This window comes from Cyrtonyx montezumae, unplaced genomic scaffold, assembly GCF_038088225.1.
Source record: "Cyrtonyx montezumae isolate F1298 unplaced genomic scaffold, pur_monq_1.0 scaffold_3, whole genome shotgun sequence".
Lineage (NCBI taxonomy): Eukaryota > Metazoa > Chordata > Aves > Galliformes > Odontophoridae > Cyrtonyx > Cyrtonyx montezumae.
This window is the reverse complement of record NW_027072034.1, coordinates 151,665,684-151,684,278: the sequence shown is the minus strand read 5'-3', so window position 1 is coordinate 151,684,278 and position 18,595 is coordinate 151,665,684. Positions and strand designations below refer to the sequence as shown.

The window sequence follows — 18,595 nt, the reverse complement described above, 5'->3', positions numbered from 1 at the left end:
TCTCTCTTCAACTTGGCAAGGCTTCTTTTGTTTAGTTAATGACAAGGGATTGAAGGAAGCATTTAAATTGATACGTCAGACAGATCACTTTATGCTGACCAAAAATTCTTAGTAAGAAAATTTGCATTTCATGTGGTGTTTACATATCTGGAGTGAGGTTTATTAGTTATTTCTACACTTAGATTTAGTTTTTTTCTTGAATCAAACAAGCTACCAGTTCTGAATCAAACAAGATACCAAGTCTGAAAATCCAAATCTGTAAATCTTTGGATAGGAATATAAAATGTTTGTATAATGCATTGGTTGAGAGAGACAAAACCTCTCCCAAATGATGAAAAAAATGCTGCATCATTACAACTCAATCTGAGTCATAAGATTTTGGATTTTAATATCTTCATTTTTAATTCTAATAACACTACTGGCTTGTAGGAGAATTCAGGAGAATTACTGAAAACTCAAGTGTAAAGGTTGCTGAGGGTGCTGGTTGCTGCTCTCTCTCTATTTTTTCTTTTTAATGAAATGTTTAAAAGTCATCTTTTCTGTTATCCTATGGTTTTCTGTTAGGAGCGGGAGTGTCAGTGGATTGACGCTGAAGCTGATCCGCACGTCGGTCATTGAAATGTTAGAGACCTTGTCTGATGATGACTTTGTGAATGTAGTTTCGGTGAGTATCTGTTCTTTCAATAAAACATGAATTGACAGCAAAGCCATGAGGAAACAATTTTCAGTGTCAGATTTGAGATGTTTGAATAGTAAGCTGCTAGGAGGGTTAAAGAAATATTGCAAAACCCCACAATTTGCTATTTTCTTGAAATAGCAGGATTTGTAGCAGCTGTGGATTTATGGGAATACATTCATTTGAAGACATTTCTATAAAGGTCAATCAACTACACTAACAAGGAAGCAGTTAAAGCAAAATTCATTTAAATATACCTCTGTATAGCCAAATTCTCCTTTTCAATATTGAGGTTTGTTTAATGTATCTTCTGTTTGTTCGGTACATACATATCCTCTTGAAATACATCCCAGGGAGTCCCCTTATTTCATTTTTTTGCTATGGTAGTCTATTTTTTGAGATAGTATGATACAGAGAGGTAAGGGAGAATTCTTTCTTCTAGACTGAAGACAATGAGGTATTTGTGTTAACTGATGCATCACAAGAGAAGATGTTCAGTTGTACCTCCAACCTGCTGAGGAGATATTCTAGAGAAGTTCTAAAATTCAGAATTTGATGGTACCAAAACAATTTTTCCTATAATAATAAGCAATATATGTAATAATAAGCAATTGTATTTGATGTGCAGGCCCAAGTACTGGTGCAAAGATGGTAGGATTGTTATGATTATCAAATGCAGGAGGTGCTGGCTTTTTTGAGGTTGGATTTTCCACAGCTAAGATATTTTAGAACATGATCTAACTTCAGTACTATGCATGATTACTACAAACTTGACTACTAGTCTTAAAATTTCAGTTTCTGTAAAAAATATCTTTTAAATAGGTTCTTATAGTAGCTTTTTCTTTCTTACTTCTTTTTTGTTTTGAAGTAGCATTTCAGTCATTCCAATATTTCTATGGAATTTCAAGTGCAAACCCTTAGTTTTCAAGAAGGCTGAAGGCAAAATAAAAGAGATTTAGGGAGAGGGAAGTTGGTATGAGCTACTTGCAGTTTTCAGACTTATACCTTGGATGTCATGGTCTAGCCTCAGGCAAGTCTTTTTTATTCTTTATTAAGTTGTTAAACTGTGGAGCTTTGATTCTAAGGATTTAAGATAGGAGTGCTGGCATACTCTTAATGACAAGAGACAGCCTGCATGGTGAGTAACTCTGGAATGATTTTGGAGGCAATTTTCAACTTCTACAGATGTGTTGTAGCCAGCCTGCAGGGAGAAAGACCTGAAATATCACTATCAGAATTCTCTTTGAACACCACTTATTGCTTCATCTTTTGCTGTCAGTCTAGCTAGATCTTTCCCAAGTAGTAGAGAGAAGCTCTTATTTGCAATGGCATTTCTTTTTTCCAAATTTTTAGTGTTGGATAAGATAGTAAGATTTTTCTCATCTAAATTGCAATGAAAAAAATTTCTTTTTTCTTAGAAGAACATCAGCTTTATGTGATGACATTAGACAGCTTAGCTCTTGTTCATGTGTTTAAAAAAATGTCAATTCTCTAATCTTAAACAGATAGAAATTGTTTATTAACAATAATGGAGCTATACCAGCCTTTGCCATTGGAAGATGTGGACCTTCAATTCCTGCTGATTCACACAGTTTTTCCAGCTCTTTCCTTCATTTACTCCTAGCTGACCAGAAATTGTATATCTTAAAGCTGAGGCAGAAAGTCTTAAACTTAGGGTATTTTATTGGTTAAACATTCTGTGCTGTTACTGTGGATGAGATTTGTTTCAAAAAAGGACTGGAAATCTTTGAAAATTTTCTGCAATACATTTTCTCAGTGGTTGGTAGCTGGTAGTTGGCAATATGGAGAAACCTTCCTTCTTTGAATGAACTTACTGTTTTAGAGGCACCTGTCAGATATTTGACTGCAGAACTAAAGAGGACCCTTCCACTCATGAGCTACATTCATTATCTTACGACAGCAGTGCTCACAGAAGCACACATACTAGAAAATACCATCTCTAAATATTTCATAAAGAACTATTTGTTATTTTTCATTTATAATTTAAAATTCCATATTAAATCATAGCAGTATTGAAATTGCTTTTGTATAACTTGTTTTAATGTGTTTAAATAACAACATATTGAAACTGTGAGATTTTATTCTGTTGTTTTCTTTCTATAACAGCAAGCAAATCACTTGCTACAAACAGAACTGTTGTACTGTTGTTGGTTGTACTGTTTCAATATATTCTTTAAGGAAGAACTGTAAGCATCAAAGTTTGTGGATTTTCAGAGTTTTTCCCTTTTTTTTCAGGTTTTTCAGTTTTTCCACAGTCTAAGCAAATCCTCAAATCAAAGTTAAGCATCAGAGATAGCACTGCTTAAAAAGGTGATGACTTACCATGCTCAGTAGTATTTGCTCTTTTAATTATTCACAGAAACATGCTAAATGCATAACTTTATATAGCATTCATCCAGGTAGTAGACTTGATTGGCTAAGTAGAAAGTCCAAAACCCAAGATGATAACTTTCAGCTAACATAATATTAATGACTTGATGTATGAACACTGGAATTTATCTACATGTTTTTTCTTTTCCTCCTGGATCTTTTGGCCAAGGAATCAACAGTTGTTTTATGTCCTGTTAGATTTAATAACTGTAGAGTGCTTGGTAATGAGGTTTTGAGTTAGCTAAAGAGCTGTTTTACTTCTAACCTCTGCCAAGATGTTGTCCCACAAACCCATATGTATTGTGATTCATACCCACAACTGAAGCATGGATTTAAGCTCATGCCAACCTCTTCTAGAAACTGAAAATATTATTTAACCCACCCTGCCTTGTGTATATAGAAGTCTTGGGAAACAAAAGGCTTAAAAGTAGAAGTGCTAAAATATATTATTTCTACTGAATTTATATAGTTCTTGCATGTAAATCAAGGGGGGAAAAAGCTGAATGAACTGTTAAGTCACATAATGACTTCCAGGGGTTAATATATCACAATTTCCTCTGGGATTTGCATTTTTCTTATCTGAAGTGCTGTGCTTTGTTGCAGAAAGAAAACCTGCTGTTAGAAAGAGCTTAAATGTATGAGTAATACAGCTGTTTTCCCACTAATCCGGTTATATGCTTTGATAGCAATAAGTGGTAGATGATAGGGGCAGCAATTCCATCCCAGCACGCTATGATTTAGTGACTTGATTTCAAATGTTGACACAGAGAGTGTAATTTGTTTATGATGGTGTGTAGGCTGCAGTTTGCTGGGGGAGTGCATTGCAACTTCCAGTCTGTAGAGGTGGGAAAAGACACACAAAGGAAAACACAAGAACAGATATTCTAACAGTTAGGAATGATATGACTGTTTAAAATCACTTAACCTTTGTAAAAATTTTAAAGAAAGTATGTATTGTTTGGAAAATATATATTAAATATTTTGAGCATGCTTGGAATGATATGCAGGTCGCTCTGAAAGTAATGCCTCCTATTTAATTCCATGGAAACTACAACAGATACAAAGAGCACAATAACATTATTTCGTAGAACAAATTTTCAGCAACTAAAAACTATTTTACCGTCACATATTCACCATTGTTAGCCAATTTTCATAGATAATTTGGTCAAGATGCTCTTCATTTTGTGATGTGACACCTGTACATGGCTTGTTGTTTAGTTCCCTGTCATCACTGCTAAAAAGCAGTACCCACCACCTTACTTTGCTCACATCCGCTGGTTGGTCTCCATAAACATTCAGCAAGTGCTGACAAATGTCAGTAACTCCGTCATAAAAGTAACTGAAAAGCAGTTTGAGTTTTTGAGGGATAATTTTGAAGTTTGTAAATAAGCAGGCTGAGAACTAATCTGAGAGCAGCTAAGAAGTGCTGTCACCAGGGAAGAATCTTCCATCCATAAACTTTCATAACTGTTACATATAGACAGTGCAAGAATCACTAGTTGAAGCCCAATAAATTTGAGAGGCATGCAAATGTTTAATATGCCTCAAGAAATAGCAAGGAAAAATTCATGTCCTATACATATCAATATTTAATGCTTTCCTGGAAAATATACTTTAAGCAAACATTTAGCACTATTTTTTTATATATTTTTTTAAGGTCTATTACAGGAGTAAACAAGGGAATTCTAAGGGCAAGTAAAATGTGGACGTTGAAGCAGTGTGTAGGAGGTCAGACTAGATCATCTCATTGTCCCTACTGGCCTTAAATCAAGAATTTATTTGTACTTGGTGGTGGTTTTGTTTTTCCATTTTGTCCGACTGGTTTAAATGTTTGTCGGAAATATCTGTTTCTCATCCACTCTAGTTACCAATCGATTGGAAGGCACTTCATCATCCTTATGTGATATCATTACATTAGCCTTCATCTTTCTAAATAGGGAATATTTACTACACACCTTCGCCTTCTCCCTGTGTACTTAACAGTTCAGTTATATCTATTCATCTGACACTTACTCCAGTCTCTCCAGCTACTGCAGCAAAGATGTGCAGGCCCTCTGCTCCAGGCCTGATTCTGGTTGCTGCATTCACACTCCCAAGCACAGGCACATGTAGATACAAGAGAGAGAGAAGGAGTTTAATATGAACACAAGACAGACTGTACTAATCAGGCAGAGGCATGGCCAAACAAGCAAACTATTTACGCACGATCAACACTTTTTCCCCTTCCTCTTGTTTCTTTCTTACAGTTTTTCACTCCCTAATCTCCTAAATTCATCCCATTCCTTATCTTAGTTCCTACTTATAAGATGTCCTGTAGCAAGTCCTGTGTGATTACAAAGGACATAGAAACAAGCATATATAAGAAGATTAGAGACTTAATAATTACACTTATTTTATCTTTTGGGTTACTATTTGTTGCATTAATATTGGCTTTATTTTTACCATTGTATTATTAAATAGTTTTAGTTTGCTATGGAATAAAAATATCTAGCAGATATGTTGAAGAAAAAATAATGTAATCTGTTGAAGTAGGGCAAATCTTAAAATAAGATTGTTTTCATTTTAGATTTGTCACAAGTATTAATTCTAAGGAATAGTGTAGTTGAGTGGAAGAAGAACTAAAGGAAATAGAAATTAGAAGATGAAATTTTAATTTAGGATGTCAAGAGCAGGGAGGTTTCTGGAAACTGTACATTTATTACTGTAGAGCATAACTTACAATTCCAGATGACTAGAAAAGTCACCTCTGTTCACACTTTGAGGGATTGCTTTGGGCATCAATACAGATTTTTAGTGTCTTCTCTTGTAGTTGTCAAATGTCAGGAAGTCAGACTTCTAACAGCACGAGGCACAGGCTTCTGACATTTCCAAAATAAATCCTAGCTCTCTAATAGATCAGTAGTACATAAAATGACTGTATTAGCGGTATATAAAATGAGGTGATTGCTCTTGGTTAAACTGGTTAATAAATCAATTGTCTACTTCCAGTTTTTAACTTCTAGTGAAGTTCTCAGTAAAGACTGAAGCATATCAAATACTGGAAAAAAGTACATTTCTGATACATCAGAACCAGGAGACGTTGATTACGGGGAGCCATGACAGCGTAGCTAAAAGTTTGCTGTTCTCTAAAGAAGAAATCTTCTAGTAGTTCAGAAGAGGCCAGGCTGTACTGGCTTTAGTGATCTGGTAGAGAGAGATGACTCATGATATTAATGATAAAATAGAAAAATGCAGTCTGTCCTTAAGTTTATTGACAGGATGGAGACTATTCATTCACTGTCACTTATTTTTAATATATATTTCACATAACTATTCTCCATTTAGCAGGTGAAACTTCAAGTCATATATATCAAGAATCTATCTGGGTCAAGGAGCTCTTAGGCAGAACATGAATGAAATACACACAGAATTCTCAAGTCTCACTCTTTGTAGACTCACACATTTCCAGCCTGTCTCACTGCTTTAGCAGCAGCCTCTTGCACTTCAGTAACATGCTGCCATGGCCTCCTTACTGCTTGCTTGCCTGCCCAGGCACCTTGTGCAACCAGGCAGAGCACTTCTGTCCTGAAATGTGACAGGCAAGTTTAGACAAAGCCTTGAGAATATGGAGGCAACACTGTAGTCTCTGCCCTCCCCCAGCTGTGTGGCCTGGCACTGGAGCATCCACATGTCTTGTTATATGGTGAATTGGTTAAACATACGCTTTGTTTTTGATGTCAGAATGGGAACTTCACAGATAAAATTCAAACCTTTTTGGTTAGTGGTGTTTCATGGTCTAAACAACTGAGAATTGACTGTATGAAGGTAATAAAAATACCTATAAAATTGTATTCTAGAAATTCTCCTGCTACATATTCTCGTACAGTGGATTTGGGGTGCATTGGCATACAGTGAACCTTACAGCCCTACAGCTCTGACATAATTGAGAATAACAACATTTCTCTGGCAGGTGCTTAAGTTTACCATACAGAAATTTCCAGTAAGACTAAGAAATGTGGTATTCATTAAACAAGAGTACGTGCTAACATAGCTGCAGCATCATGGAATGTCCATAAACAAGTTCTTGCTGAAATACCTATGGGCAAAGATGACATTCTTTGTTGCAAATGTAAGATTCACAGTGTGGAATGTGAGCATCTTGCTGTACTTAGTGGGAGATTTGCATTGATCTATGTGCAGATAATCTCACTGATTAGAAAGGTTAACTAAATTAACTGTGAGCATATTTTTATCCAGTACTTAGTCCTTTCTACAATATTTGTCTCATTCTAAGCTAAAAAACTCTAAAAAAATGAAAGGAAAAGGAAAAAGGAAAAAAGGAAAAGGGAAAAGGAAAAGGAAAAGGAAAAGGAAAAGGAAAAGGAAAAGGAAAAGGAAAAGGAAAAGGAAAAGGAAAAGGAAAAGGAAAAGGAAAAGGAAAGGGAAAAGGAAAAGGAAAAGGAAAAGGAAAAGGAAAAAAAGGAAAAGGAAAAGAAAGGAAAGGAAAGGAAAGAAAGAAAGAAAGCAGCAAAGAGGGATTGAGTTACAAGAGGAAAGCCTGATAAAATCAGATATATTTCCCTATTATTTAATATGTATAGTTACAACTGGGTCACCAAGCTGATAAAGCCACTAGGTAGAAGTAGTATAGCAACAAAGCTTGTCATACTGAAAATCTGAAGTAGTATATCTGATTAGGTGTTCAGTGAGCTCACTGTATTTTTCTGAATTTTGAGTATTCTCAGAGTGATATTTCTGATTTATTCAACTATCACAATCTTGTTTTTAAACTTTAAGCTTTGTAGCAAGTTTAAACATAGGAATCATTGCTTTGTCAATGTTTTATCTGATTTTGTATAAAAGAAACATTTCTAAATGTTTTAAAAAATGTAATTTGCATGAAGTTTAAAGCAGGTTCTCATTTAATGTCAGGAAGTAGAGAGTTTCTGTTTTGCTTCTTAGGTTACTTTTTAGTTTAGAAATATCACTTCAAGACATTCGGAAAAAAATATTTTAAAATGTGTTAAATCAGAAATAAGCTAACTGAGATAAGTGAAGTATATATTTAGGGAGTTAGCAGGTAAGGATGGTTGGAACAATCTAAATTTTTATTTAGATTTGGTGATATTGTTCAATAAGAATGTTTTCGTTTCTGTGGTGTTTGGAGATGCAAAAAGAAGCTTGGTTGAGAAATGTTAGCTTTTACAGCTCTTCCATTATAAGTATGGCAAACTTGTTTTGTAATTGCATTGGAAATTATGTTTTGAACCTTTTGTATGGAAAAAAAAATCCATTCTCTTAGAGCTGTGATATCCTGTATCCAGCATGTGGAAGTTGCCTTCAGTACATAGACATTTCTGATTATAATATTTCTTTCTTTTTTACTAATCACACAAAAGTATGTTTTATTTTCAATGAGAAGTTTATGTAGATCGTAGACGGCACTAATGTACAACACCAGAAGTATATTTCATATTTCAATGTAACATTTGTGAGAACAGTCCAAATGTTTTTGTTGCAGTGCCACCTAGTGGCTAAAACCTGTGCAAAATGTTCTAAATTTTTTGTTAATTCATTAGTTTTGGTTTGTTTGTATTTTCCAGAAATTAGATGATTTGCAAAACTTTTTCTCTTTTTCAAATTGATTTGTAGCACTTTTCTGCAAAACAAGACTTTCCTCAATTTCTTTTTCTAGGGTTTGTGTTCATGTAAATTACTACTACAGTTGCTGAGAATTGTGACATTCCTCAGTGAATAAGTGTATTGTCCAGACTGCATCTGATAAGACTTTCTTTCTTGATTGTGTCATACACATAAATATTTTTATTTGTATATCTATTTACACACATGTATGAAAATATTACAAACAGTAGAAAAAGTATTATTGACTGTCAGAAAAATTAATAAGCACTTTTTGATCAGGACAGATACCACAGTATACTGCACAGGTAAGTCTGAAAGTAATTACTCCTATTAATTTATTTGAAAGCTAACAGCAGATACAAAGAATACAATAACATTATTTGATTGAGCAAATTCTCAGCTACAAAATGCTATTTTCAACGTACTCACCACAATTTGCAATGAATTTTCATCAGAAATCCTCTTACTTAACTCTTTCTTCTATTTCTTCTTCTACTGATGTTTTCAGTGCCTGCTTGTTTTTCTAATGTTGCATATAATGTCAATACTGAGTGCAATTAATGGAATTCTTTGGGGTTTCTTCTTATGAAAGAAGCAGAATCAATAGAAAATATTCATATGTACTTCTATAACTTCCTTCACTTGCCAGAAGAATGATTGACGTTGGATTGCTGATTTAGATTTGATGTATTTCCCAGGAAATTAATAAATAGAGATACATGGAAAGTGATAAATGGATGTATGAAGAGAGTTAGAATGTTCATCAATTTATACATTGTCTGTGAAATTGACATTTTTCTATTGCTGTGCTTTAAGATCAGAATGAATTGGATCAGCCTTATGTGCATCTTCAAGACACTTAAGTGATGAGCTGTTCTTAAGAATTTATGCTTTAAGAATTTCTGCCTTAATTGCGCTTGTAGTTTAATGGGATATGGCAAAATGCAGATCATGAGTGGTGTTCTCTGGGGTTGGTTTTGGGGTCCATCCTGTTTAATATCTTTACAGACTATCTGGATTGGAGAATTAAGTGCACCCTTAGTAAGTTTGCAGATATCACCAAATTTAGGGGAAGTGTCATTCTTGAAGACAGGAAGGGCCTGTAGAGGGATCTGGACAGGCTGGATAGCTGGGTGGAGGCCAATGGGAGGAAGATCAACAAGACCAAGTGTTGGGTCCTACACTTTGACAACCACAACCACAGGCAATGCTACAGGCTTGGGGCAGAGTGGCTCGAAGTCTGTGTAGAGAAAACAGACCTGGAGGTACTGGTCGGTGCTTGGCTGAACAATAAGCCAGCAGTGTGCTCAGGTCACCATGGCTTTCTGGCTTGTATCAGAAATAGTATTGCCAGCAGGACCAGGGAGGTGATCATCCTCTGTACTCTGTTCTGAGAATGCTGAAACTCAAGAACTGTGTTCAGTTTTGGGCCATAACTACAAGAAAGATATGGAGACCCTGGAGCATGTCCAGAGAAGGACAGTTAAGCTGTGGAAGGTGTGGAGCACTAGTCTTATGAGGAATTATGAGGGAATTAGGACTGTTTAGTTTGGACAAGGGGAGTCTCAGGGTAGACCTTATAGCTTTCTACAACTACCTGAAGGGAGGTGGTGCTGAGGTGGGTTTCAGCTTCTTCTCCCAGATAACTAGCTATAGGATGAGAAGGAATAGCCTCAAGTTGTACCAGGGGTGTTTCAAGTTGGATATTAGAAAGAATTTATTCTCAGAAAGAGTGGTGAGGCATTGGCACACGTTGCCCAGGGAGGTAGTGGATTCGCTGGCCCTGAAGTTGTTGAAGAAATATGTAGACAAGATACTTAGGGACATTGGCTGTAGGTGGACAGTTGGACTGAATGATCTCAGAGGTATTTTCCAACCTTGGTGATTCTATGAAAATAATAACTATCAAAGGGCAAATTTGAGGATTATGAGTTAGTTGGACTAATGAAAATGAAAAGGCAGCAGTATATTCTGATATTCTAATAGTGGGGAATTGAGATTAAAGGTTATAGCCATGTCTTTGCTTCTAACTTGTTTTCTTCCCCGTTGCTTCACTTTTCTCTCTAATAAAATGAGACTAGTTCTATTTCACCAGGATTCCAGGATACTCAGTAATATCTAATATATGTAATGTTGAAGCGTGGATGGCCTTGGGAAACACATGCTATGTGTTTCTTCCTGAAGCTTGTTAGCTGGAAAGAGGTCAACTGGTAGCTACAAAAGGTAGATCTGTCAAAATATTTTCCAGTAGGCAAGCTAGTGTGTTTCATTTCAGAATTTAGTACTTCGAACTGAATTCAGTTTTAGGAAAAAAAAGAAAATTACATATGTTCTGCTTTTTTCTTTTGTTAGTTGCTTTTTTGTTTTCCCAGACTACTTTATATCCTTGATCTTTCTGGTGTTCTTAGATTAAATTTCAGTTCCTGTATATGTCACTTCTGGACACTTATTCTTTCTTCTTTTTGCAGCCTTTTTTCATGAGATTTTTTTTTCTTTTGACTTATACTGCCTTCTTAGTTAAAACACCTGTCTGTAGAGTCCATCAATAGTCATATTTTGACCTAACATAATACTTGAAGAAATAGGTCTGAAATCATTATTTGTTTTTCTTCCATTGAATCCTCTAATATTCTAGTTTTCAGGTAGGAATAATTGAATGGTTTACTTCCAAATGTCATCTGTTGTTTTGTGAGTGACTTATTCAGCTCATGGCATTGGACACAGATTCTACTTATTTTCTTTTTACCAGATATAGCATTTTTATGACATGTTTATCAGTACTGCAATAGTTAGGGGGAAATTCCAGTAGAACAAATATCCAATTTATATATATATTTTTTTATACACTGGGAGTATTTTATTCAATAAAGTATGAGTTAAAGTTACTTCAGTTTTAAACCTTTGATAGGACTTGATTTGATAAGAATGGGAACTTTCTGAATTGTTTCTTGAAATGCTGGATTTTCTTTCTTCCTATCAGATACTAAGTGGTTGGATATAATGTTATCTGATTTTGAAGAAAGGAGCCAAACTTAAGCATTATAACAATTCTTACATGATAAATAATGGAAACAGTAATTGTCGAAGTCTTATTTCAGGTATTTCATATTTTGCTACCTAAATGTGTGAAATATTATTACCACTGTTTCTACTATATTTCAGGTTAGTGTAACAGAAACTAGAGAAAGCTATCTCAATTTGGCTAATTCTATGTTATGAATAGTCTTGGTATTTGTAATACAGTCAACTAGGTGAAGAGCAAAATTTATTTAGCATTGTGTACTGGGAATGACAGGCCAATTGTAAGAGCATTCTGAAGGATTTTGCACTTGAAATCCTTCATTTACTTCAGTATTTTTCTGGTTTTCAGATTCACTAAATGTAGCCCTGAATTTTGTTCCTCCTTTTAGATATTTTTATCAGTTGCATTTAAGTCATCAAACTCTTCACCTCCTAGCAAATAGGTAAGCGTTCAGTTTGGAGGATTATTTTTCCATCTACTGATTCCTTCCCCTTCTTCATTTGCTATGTTGACTGATGTTAACATAAACAGTTAGTGTTGTGTTTCAGAGCAACTAGCTCATATGTTTTCTTAATTGAATAATAGCTTTTGCAGTCATCAAGTGATCTAATTCACCATTCTACAAATGTGCAATTTCTTTCATTTTACATCAGCATTTGACTGTAGATGCAGCTATACTGACCTTAACCTTCTTTTTTTCTTCGGTTTAAATCACATGGAAGTACAATAGAGTTTAATTGTTAATTGTTAAAACAAACTGATCCAGAATTCCTGAAAATGTTTGAAATGGCATTTTTGTATCCTTAATTACCAATCCATATGTTAGATATCTGACCATAGAAGTGATTACCTCGATAACTATTGCAGCACTGCTAGGGGACAATTTAAATTTTTAATTTATTTTTAGTTGAATTTCAGGGAGAAAATTTCACTCATCATTAAACCTTCAATGAAATAACTGTAAACATTGAAATCAGTTCATTAAATAATTTGCATCAAATGTTACTCATGAATGTTTTCAAATTTACTTTTCAGATGAAATGGGCTTTTCTATAGCAAAGGTACCTATCAGACGACATTTTTATCCTACCTGTGATTCCACTCTAATCCCAGCTCACAATTAGAATTTATATTCAGAAGTTGTATTTTTTAAATTGCATGTTTTTTTTTCCCTAGCATATTTACAAATTCAGGTTAAGATACGCTGAAATAATTTCACAGCACTATGTTTTCACTACCACATGGCCAACATGTCTAATGATCACAGGGTGATTTATTGGCTGTTTCTGTAAGAAACACAATTGAGTGTGTCAGCGTTCTGCATCAACGTGAATTGATTACAGCTGCGTGATCATTTGGTGGTTTTGTTGTGCAGGCTAAATGTGCTGCTTAAACACAGCATGTAAGATGCTGAGGAGAAATGGAAAAATGAATGGCTGTAGTAACTTGAGAGTTAGGGAAGCATGTTAGAAATTATAAAGGCTTTAAAATCATGCAAATAAAAGTTCTAGAGTCTAGCTGGGAGTATTACACTGTAATAAAAGTAGAGAGTCAGTCCTTACCAAAATCCTTCTTTTCTAGGAAACGTGGGATAGATTAAAGTAATATTCAAACTAAAAATTTGGGTCTATGTATTCCAATTCCATGTGTTTATTTATTTGAAAAATGAAGTGTGCATGGTGACAGTGGGAGTACTGAAAGATGTTATATTCATTACTACATCCTATTTTCATACTTCTATTAATGGATATTTTTTAGTTATATTATGCTGCATTTATAGTAACCGTATTATGAGAATTAAATCCCTGATACCTTTGTGCTTTTCTGTGTTTCAGTGATTAAACTGTCTTGTTTCCTCTTTGCTTTCTGTCTTTTACATACAAATGTTTCTGCTTTCCATATGTATCTAGTTCTTAGTGCTTTTCTGTTACAGATATCCTTTCCTTATGTTTCATTTCTTTCATTATTAATAACTGTTGCCTGCTCTAAAAGTAATATTTGCTACCTACTTGTTTTTTAAGCAAAAAGCAGAATAAAATTATTGCATTTAATTTTTTTCCGAGTACAATTGAATTTGTAAATTCTGTGTAAGTCAGAATTACAGATATTAATTTTAATGGTCTTACTGCTATGTATAATTTAGTATAAAATCCTAAAAGGTTTATAGTATGAGAAGTTACTGAAATCCATGACCTTGTTTACTTTTTCTCTTTAGTTTCAATGTTGAGAATTAAAACCTTAAAATAAACTTGATTTTAAAGTTATTTTAAGATTTTTCACTGAGATTTCACCAGAGATAGCTTATGAGTTAAACTTATTTCTACATTCCTTTCCCTCTGCTGAGATATAAATGTATGTATGTATATGTGTGTGTATATGTATCATTATACGGAGACCGTAAACTGATTTATATTTATGCAGACAAAATTTTGCACTTAAAAGCTCTTCTGTGTATGCTTTTAAGTAAATCATAAATTGACCTTAAAGATTTATTTTCTTGATACACAAATTTGCCTTGTTCTTAGCAATATTCTCCTCTTTTAGCTATACTCTCATCCTTCCTTTCTCCCAAGAGTGTTTTGTTTTCTACAAGCTATCTGTTTTAATTTATTATGACTTACAAGTTTCATTGCTAGACAGAAGGTTAGCCATAAATTAACACATACAATATAGAAATTGCTTGATAATTCAACCAACATTTTCAGTGATTAAGAACTCAAAATCTTTCCCATATTTCTGTTCATTTCTGATTTCCCAAATTCAGTGTTTCATTTATTACATGAGCTTGAAATAAAATTTATGGGAGTTTTTCCATTGTCTTATTGTAGAAATTATTGGGTTGCAACAAAGAATGAAGGGCCAAATGACTTTTTAATTATATTTATTGCCCAATTTTGAAATCACCAAATATTGCTGGGCGTTCACAGTATAGTGGAAAATCATATCAAGGTGTCACAAATTTCATATCTTGGACCAGATAGACATTATCATTTACTACTTATATTACTAGAAAAGAAAATTAAATGAATTGCAGATTTGTGTCTTTAATACTATTTCTGTTTGTTTTACAGTTTAACAATAATGCTCAGAATGTCAGTTGCTTTAATCATCTTGTCCAAGCTAATGTGAGGAACAAGAAGAAGCTGAAGGAGGCTGTGGATAAAATCTCTGCTAAAGGAATTACTGATTACAAAAAAGGCTTTAGCTACGCTTTTGAACAGCTGTTGAATGTAAGTATGAAACTCATCTCTCAGTTCTGAAAGTGAATTAGGAGACTTTGAATGTTCAGAAGGTGTTTGCATGCCCCTCTATCATCACAGATAATCAGTACAATACGTTCATTTAGCAAGTGAATTTATCCCAACAATATGTCTTTTCTTTGTTGAACATCCAAGTCTTGACAGATTGCTAAGGTTTGGGAATAGATTTGAATAGATTTTCACTTTGCTAGTACTGTTTTTACTTCATTCATATACATACTTTTATTATGTTTTATGAATTATTGACTTCAGCTTGAGCAGGACAGAAGTAACAAATGACTATTAGATAATCAATATTAGGTATCTGAGAGAATTACAATTCATTTCTCTATCTAATGGGCAAAGTGAGCAATTTCCTCAAAAACTGAGTGCCTTGTCTTCATGTTTTAATTTCGTAATACATCCTAGTTTTAATGTAAGCAATGGCTTTCTGAGTAGTAATGTTTCCTATTAACCACAAATGTTGTTCTATTAGTCATTTTTTAATGGCTTTCTGTTTTAAAAAATATTTCATAGACTCATTGAGTCATAGAGTCACCAAGGTTGGAAATCACCTCTGAAATCATTTAGTCCAACCATCCACCTGCAACCAATATTGCTTACTCAACAATGTCCCTAAGTACCTTGTCTGCATATTTCTTCAACAACTCCAGTGCCAGCGAATCCACTACCTCCCTGGGCAACGTGTGCCAATGCCTCACCACTCTTTCTGAGAATAAATTCTTTCTAATATCCAACTTGAAACACCCCTGGTACAACTTGAGGCTATTCCTTCTCATCCTATAGCTAGTTATCTGGGAGAAGAAGCTGACACCCACCTCAGCACCACCTCCTTTCAGGTAGTTGTAGAAAGCTATAAGGCTTTGAACTTCTTCTCCATAATACTCCTGCTCCAGAGAAATGTTACATTTTATCTTTATGAAGACTTTATATTTGATCTTTACCTTCATGGAAACAAAGCCATACCAACTTACAGAAGCTAAGGATCTTACTTTATAAATATGAAATGTATGCTTTTTAAATGAACTTGTTTTATTTTTTCCATAATTTCTGTCAGTGGAGACATTTTTACTAATTTTATCTTCCTTATCTAACAGATTCTGGACTTCAGGGAGCTTTTCAGATGTTGTATATGTAGTCTAGGGGTAGAACTATTGCAAAATTTTTTGACCTCATGAAATTTTGGTACAGATAAAAAAAAAAATACACAACAGTATTAACTCAGCAGATCAGTTTTGATTAACAGAGAGCTTTAGTGTAAAAAGATTGTGTTTTGTCTGCTGATAGAGGTAGAAATCTGCCTGCAGGATTTAAAAGGTGGTTAGACTTTCTCAGGCCAGCCTTAGTAGCATTGTTTCTGTTTTTCTACCCATTGCTGTCTCATGCAGAAGGAGTCAGGAAGATGCAGTAAATTTTGACAAACACAACTGGTTCCTCACAGCATTCGTCTTTGATAACATTATGTATTACATTTGATTATGTATTACATTTGTATTACATTACAACATATAATATCATGTAAGTACTTTCTGTTTAGGCCATAAAAGAAGGCTTGAACACAGGGAAGATTTATGATTTTAAGATTTATTTATGATTTCAAGTAATCCAACTGCTTCTAGGTCAATGGAAATTGAATATTTTAAGCAACTTAAATTTTCATAATAGTTTTTGTACATTGTTTCTTGATGAAAGTTGCTTTAAAAAGTTTTCCTTCATACCAAAGTAATATTTCTCTATTGTTATGATAAAATGTGTTTTCCAATTTGCTGCTAGATTATAATAAATGCTTCATCTTTTAACATGCTGATTCACTTTAATGTTAGTAAACATCATTCCATAATTTCTGAGAATTTTTTTTCATTATTTATTATTACATTAACTAATTTAATTTGTTTTAACTTCAGCGATTCATGACTTTCTCCTTCATATCACATTAACTGTGATTTGTCTTTTATTCATCACTTCTTAATGCAGGTAGATAATTTTTGGGTTGCTTTATATTCTGTTTCTAGGTGGGATAAAATTTGTAATAAGAAATGTATTCCTAAGCTGTCATTTCACAAAGTATAAGCTTGACACTTTATGATTTAATTTTGAGGATATGTAACTCTCATTAAACAAAAAACCACACAGTTCTAAGCACAGTATAAAGCAGATAATGTCTTGCTTACGTTTTTGAAAGAAACTGAGTTGACCTTCATCAAGAACAAGAGAGAGCTAAAACCAAATACCAAATCTTGGTTCCAACATGTTTTCTTTTGAGTTTTATGCTATGAAAGCAGGTTTAAGATTTTGTATTCCTTTATTTATTAACTATCCACTCCACTTCTATTACTTTTTCAATATAAAAAATATTGCAACCCAGAGCAGTATCTTGTAAGTTTTATTTCACAAGTAAAAAGCGGTCATAGATTATTTAATTCCAAATGAACAAGAGTGTGCTGTTGAGATTGAAGAGAATGTATTGATTTCCAGGGATTTTTTATCTGTAGGAAAATCATTGCACTTTTTTTTATGATTAAATAGGTACTTATTCACTGGATACTGAGCTACCAATACAGAACATTTCTGAGGCATACTTATTCACCTATGAATATAGTGACTGCAAATGAAGTTTTGGGTTTTATTCCGCTGATAGAACTGTAGAACTGTGGATCTGCAATACTGAGGATCAATTGCTGATGTTTGAGTCTTTGGTCTTGGGGTCTCTATTACAGAAGAGCAAGGAATCGTATCAGAGAGCAGGATGAAAAGTAATGTAGGGGAGTGGGATCATCTCACCTGATTATCCAGTTGAAAGTTAGTCATTTATTCTATTTACAAAGACTAAAGCAAGGGAGGATTAGGTTCTATAGAGATGTCACCTTACTAGTTCTTTTCCTGACTGTATAGTGAGTGCAGCAAAATGTAGCCTATGGAGGGTGAGGTTCATTTTAGTCTACAGAATTTCTAACTACTTTACTCCTTCTCATGCAGCTACTCAGAAGTACTAGGGCATTCCTGGCTAGGATCACTCGTATGCAACACAAAGAATTCTGGCTGTACAACTTCAGAAAGAATTGTTTAGACTAGATACAACGTTTCAGGCAGTGAGGAGCCGTGATGATTGCCAGCAGAGGAGCCAGTGGTCCTTTTGTAAGGAGCCAAAATTCCTATTCGTCTCTATTGTTCTGGCTTTGTAACTCCACTTTTATTTCTTTGCATGGTACACTGTGTTTTCCTCAGTGCCTTTCAGCAGTCAAAGTAACTAGTAAATAGGAGTTCAAGGAGCTTCTAGTCAGTTCTCTTTGTTCCAGGCTTGTTCTCGAGAAATAATGAAGAGAGTTTGAGTAGGAATCCAGCAGTAAAAAAAAATGTGTATTCTTTTTTTTTTTTTTTAAATGCACACTCAGTAATTCATATTTAGTAATTCACTGCATATTCAGTAATTCATTAGAAGGTTATTGTTTCCAAATTTCCAGAATGACAGTAAGGATGGAAAAGAGAAAATTAAAAATGTTCAGAGGCTGTCACTGTACAAATCTAAGATCACTGTAATGATGCAGAACATCTGTAGAGCTCGGCTGTGGAGATGATGTCAAAGTTTGGTGGTGGTCCTCATTTATCTGAAGAGATCTGAAAAGT

General features: G+C 34.2%; 1 protein-coding gene across 4 annotated transcripts in view; it reads left to right on the top strand.

The window, feature by feature from the left end:
* CACNA2D1 (calcium voltage-gated channel auxiliary subunit alpha2delta 1) overlaps positions 1-18,595 on the top strand; it is a 347,835-nt gene that overhangs the window by 258,054 nt on the left and 71,186 nt on the right. For all 4 annotated transcript variants that reach the window (XM_065743706.1, XM_065743705.1, XM_065743704.1 and 1 more), the window contains exons 10-11: positions 565-664; positions 14,783-14,941. In XM_065743706.1, the coding sequence (XP_065599778.1) occupies positions 565-664; positions 14,783-14,941 (259 nt within the window). The remainder of the gene's footprint in view (positions 1-564; positions 665-14,782; positions 14,942-18,595) is intronic.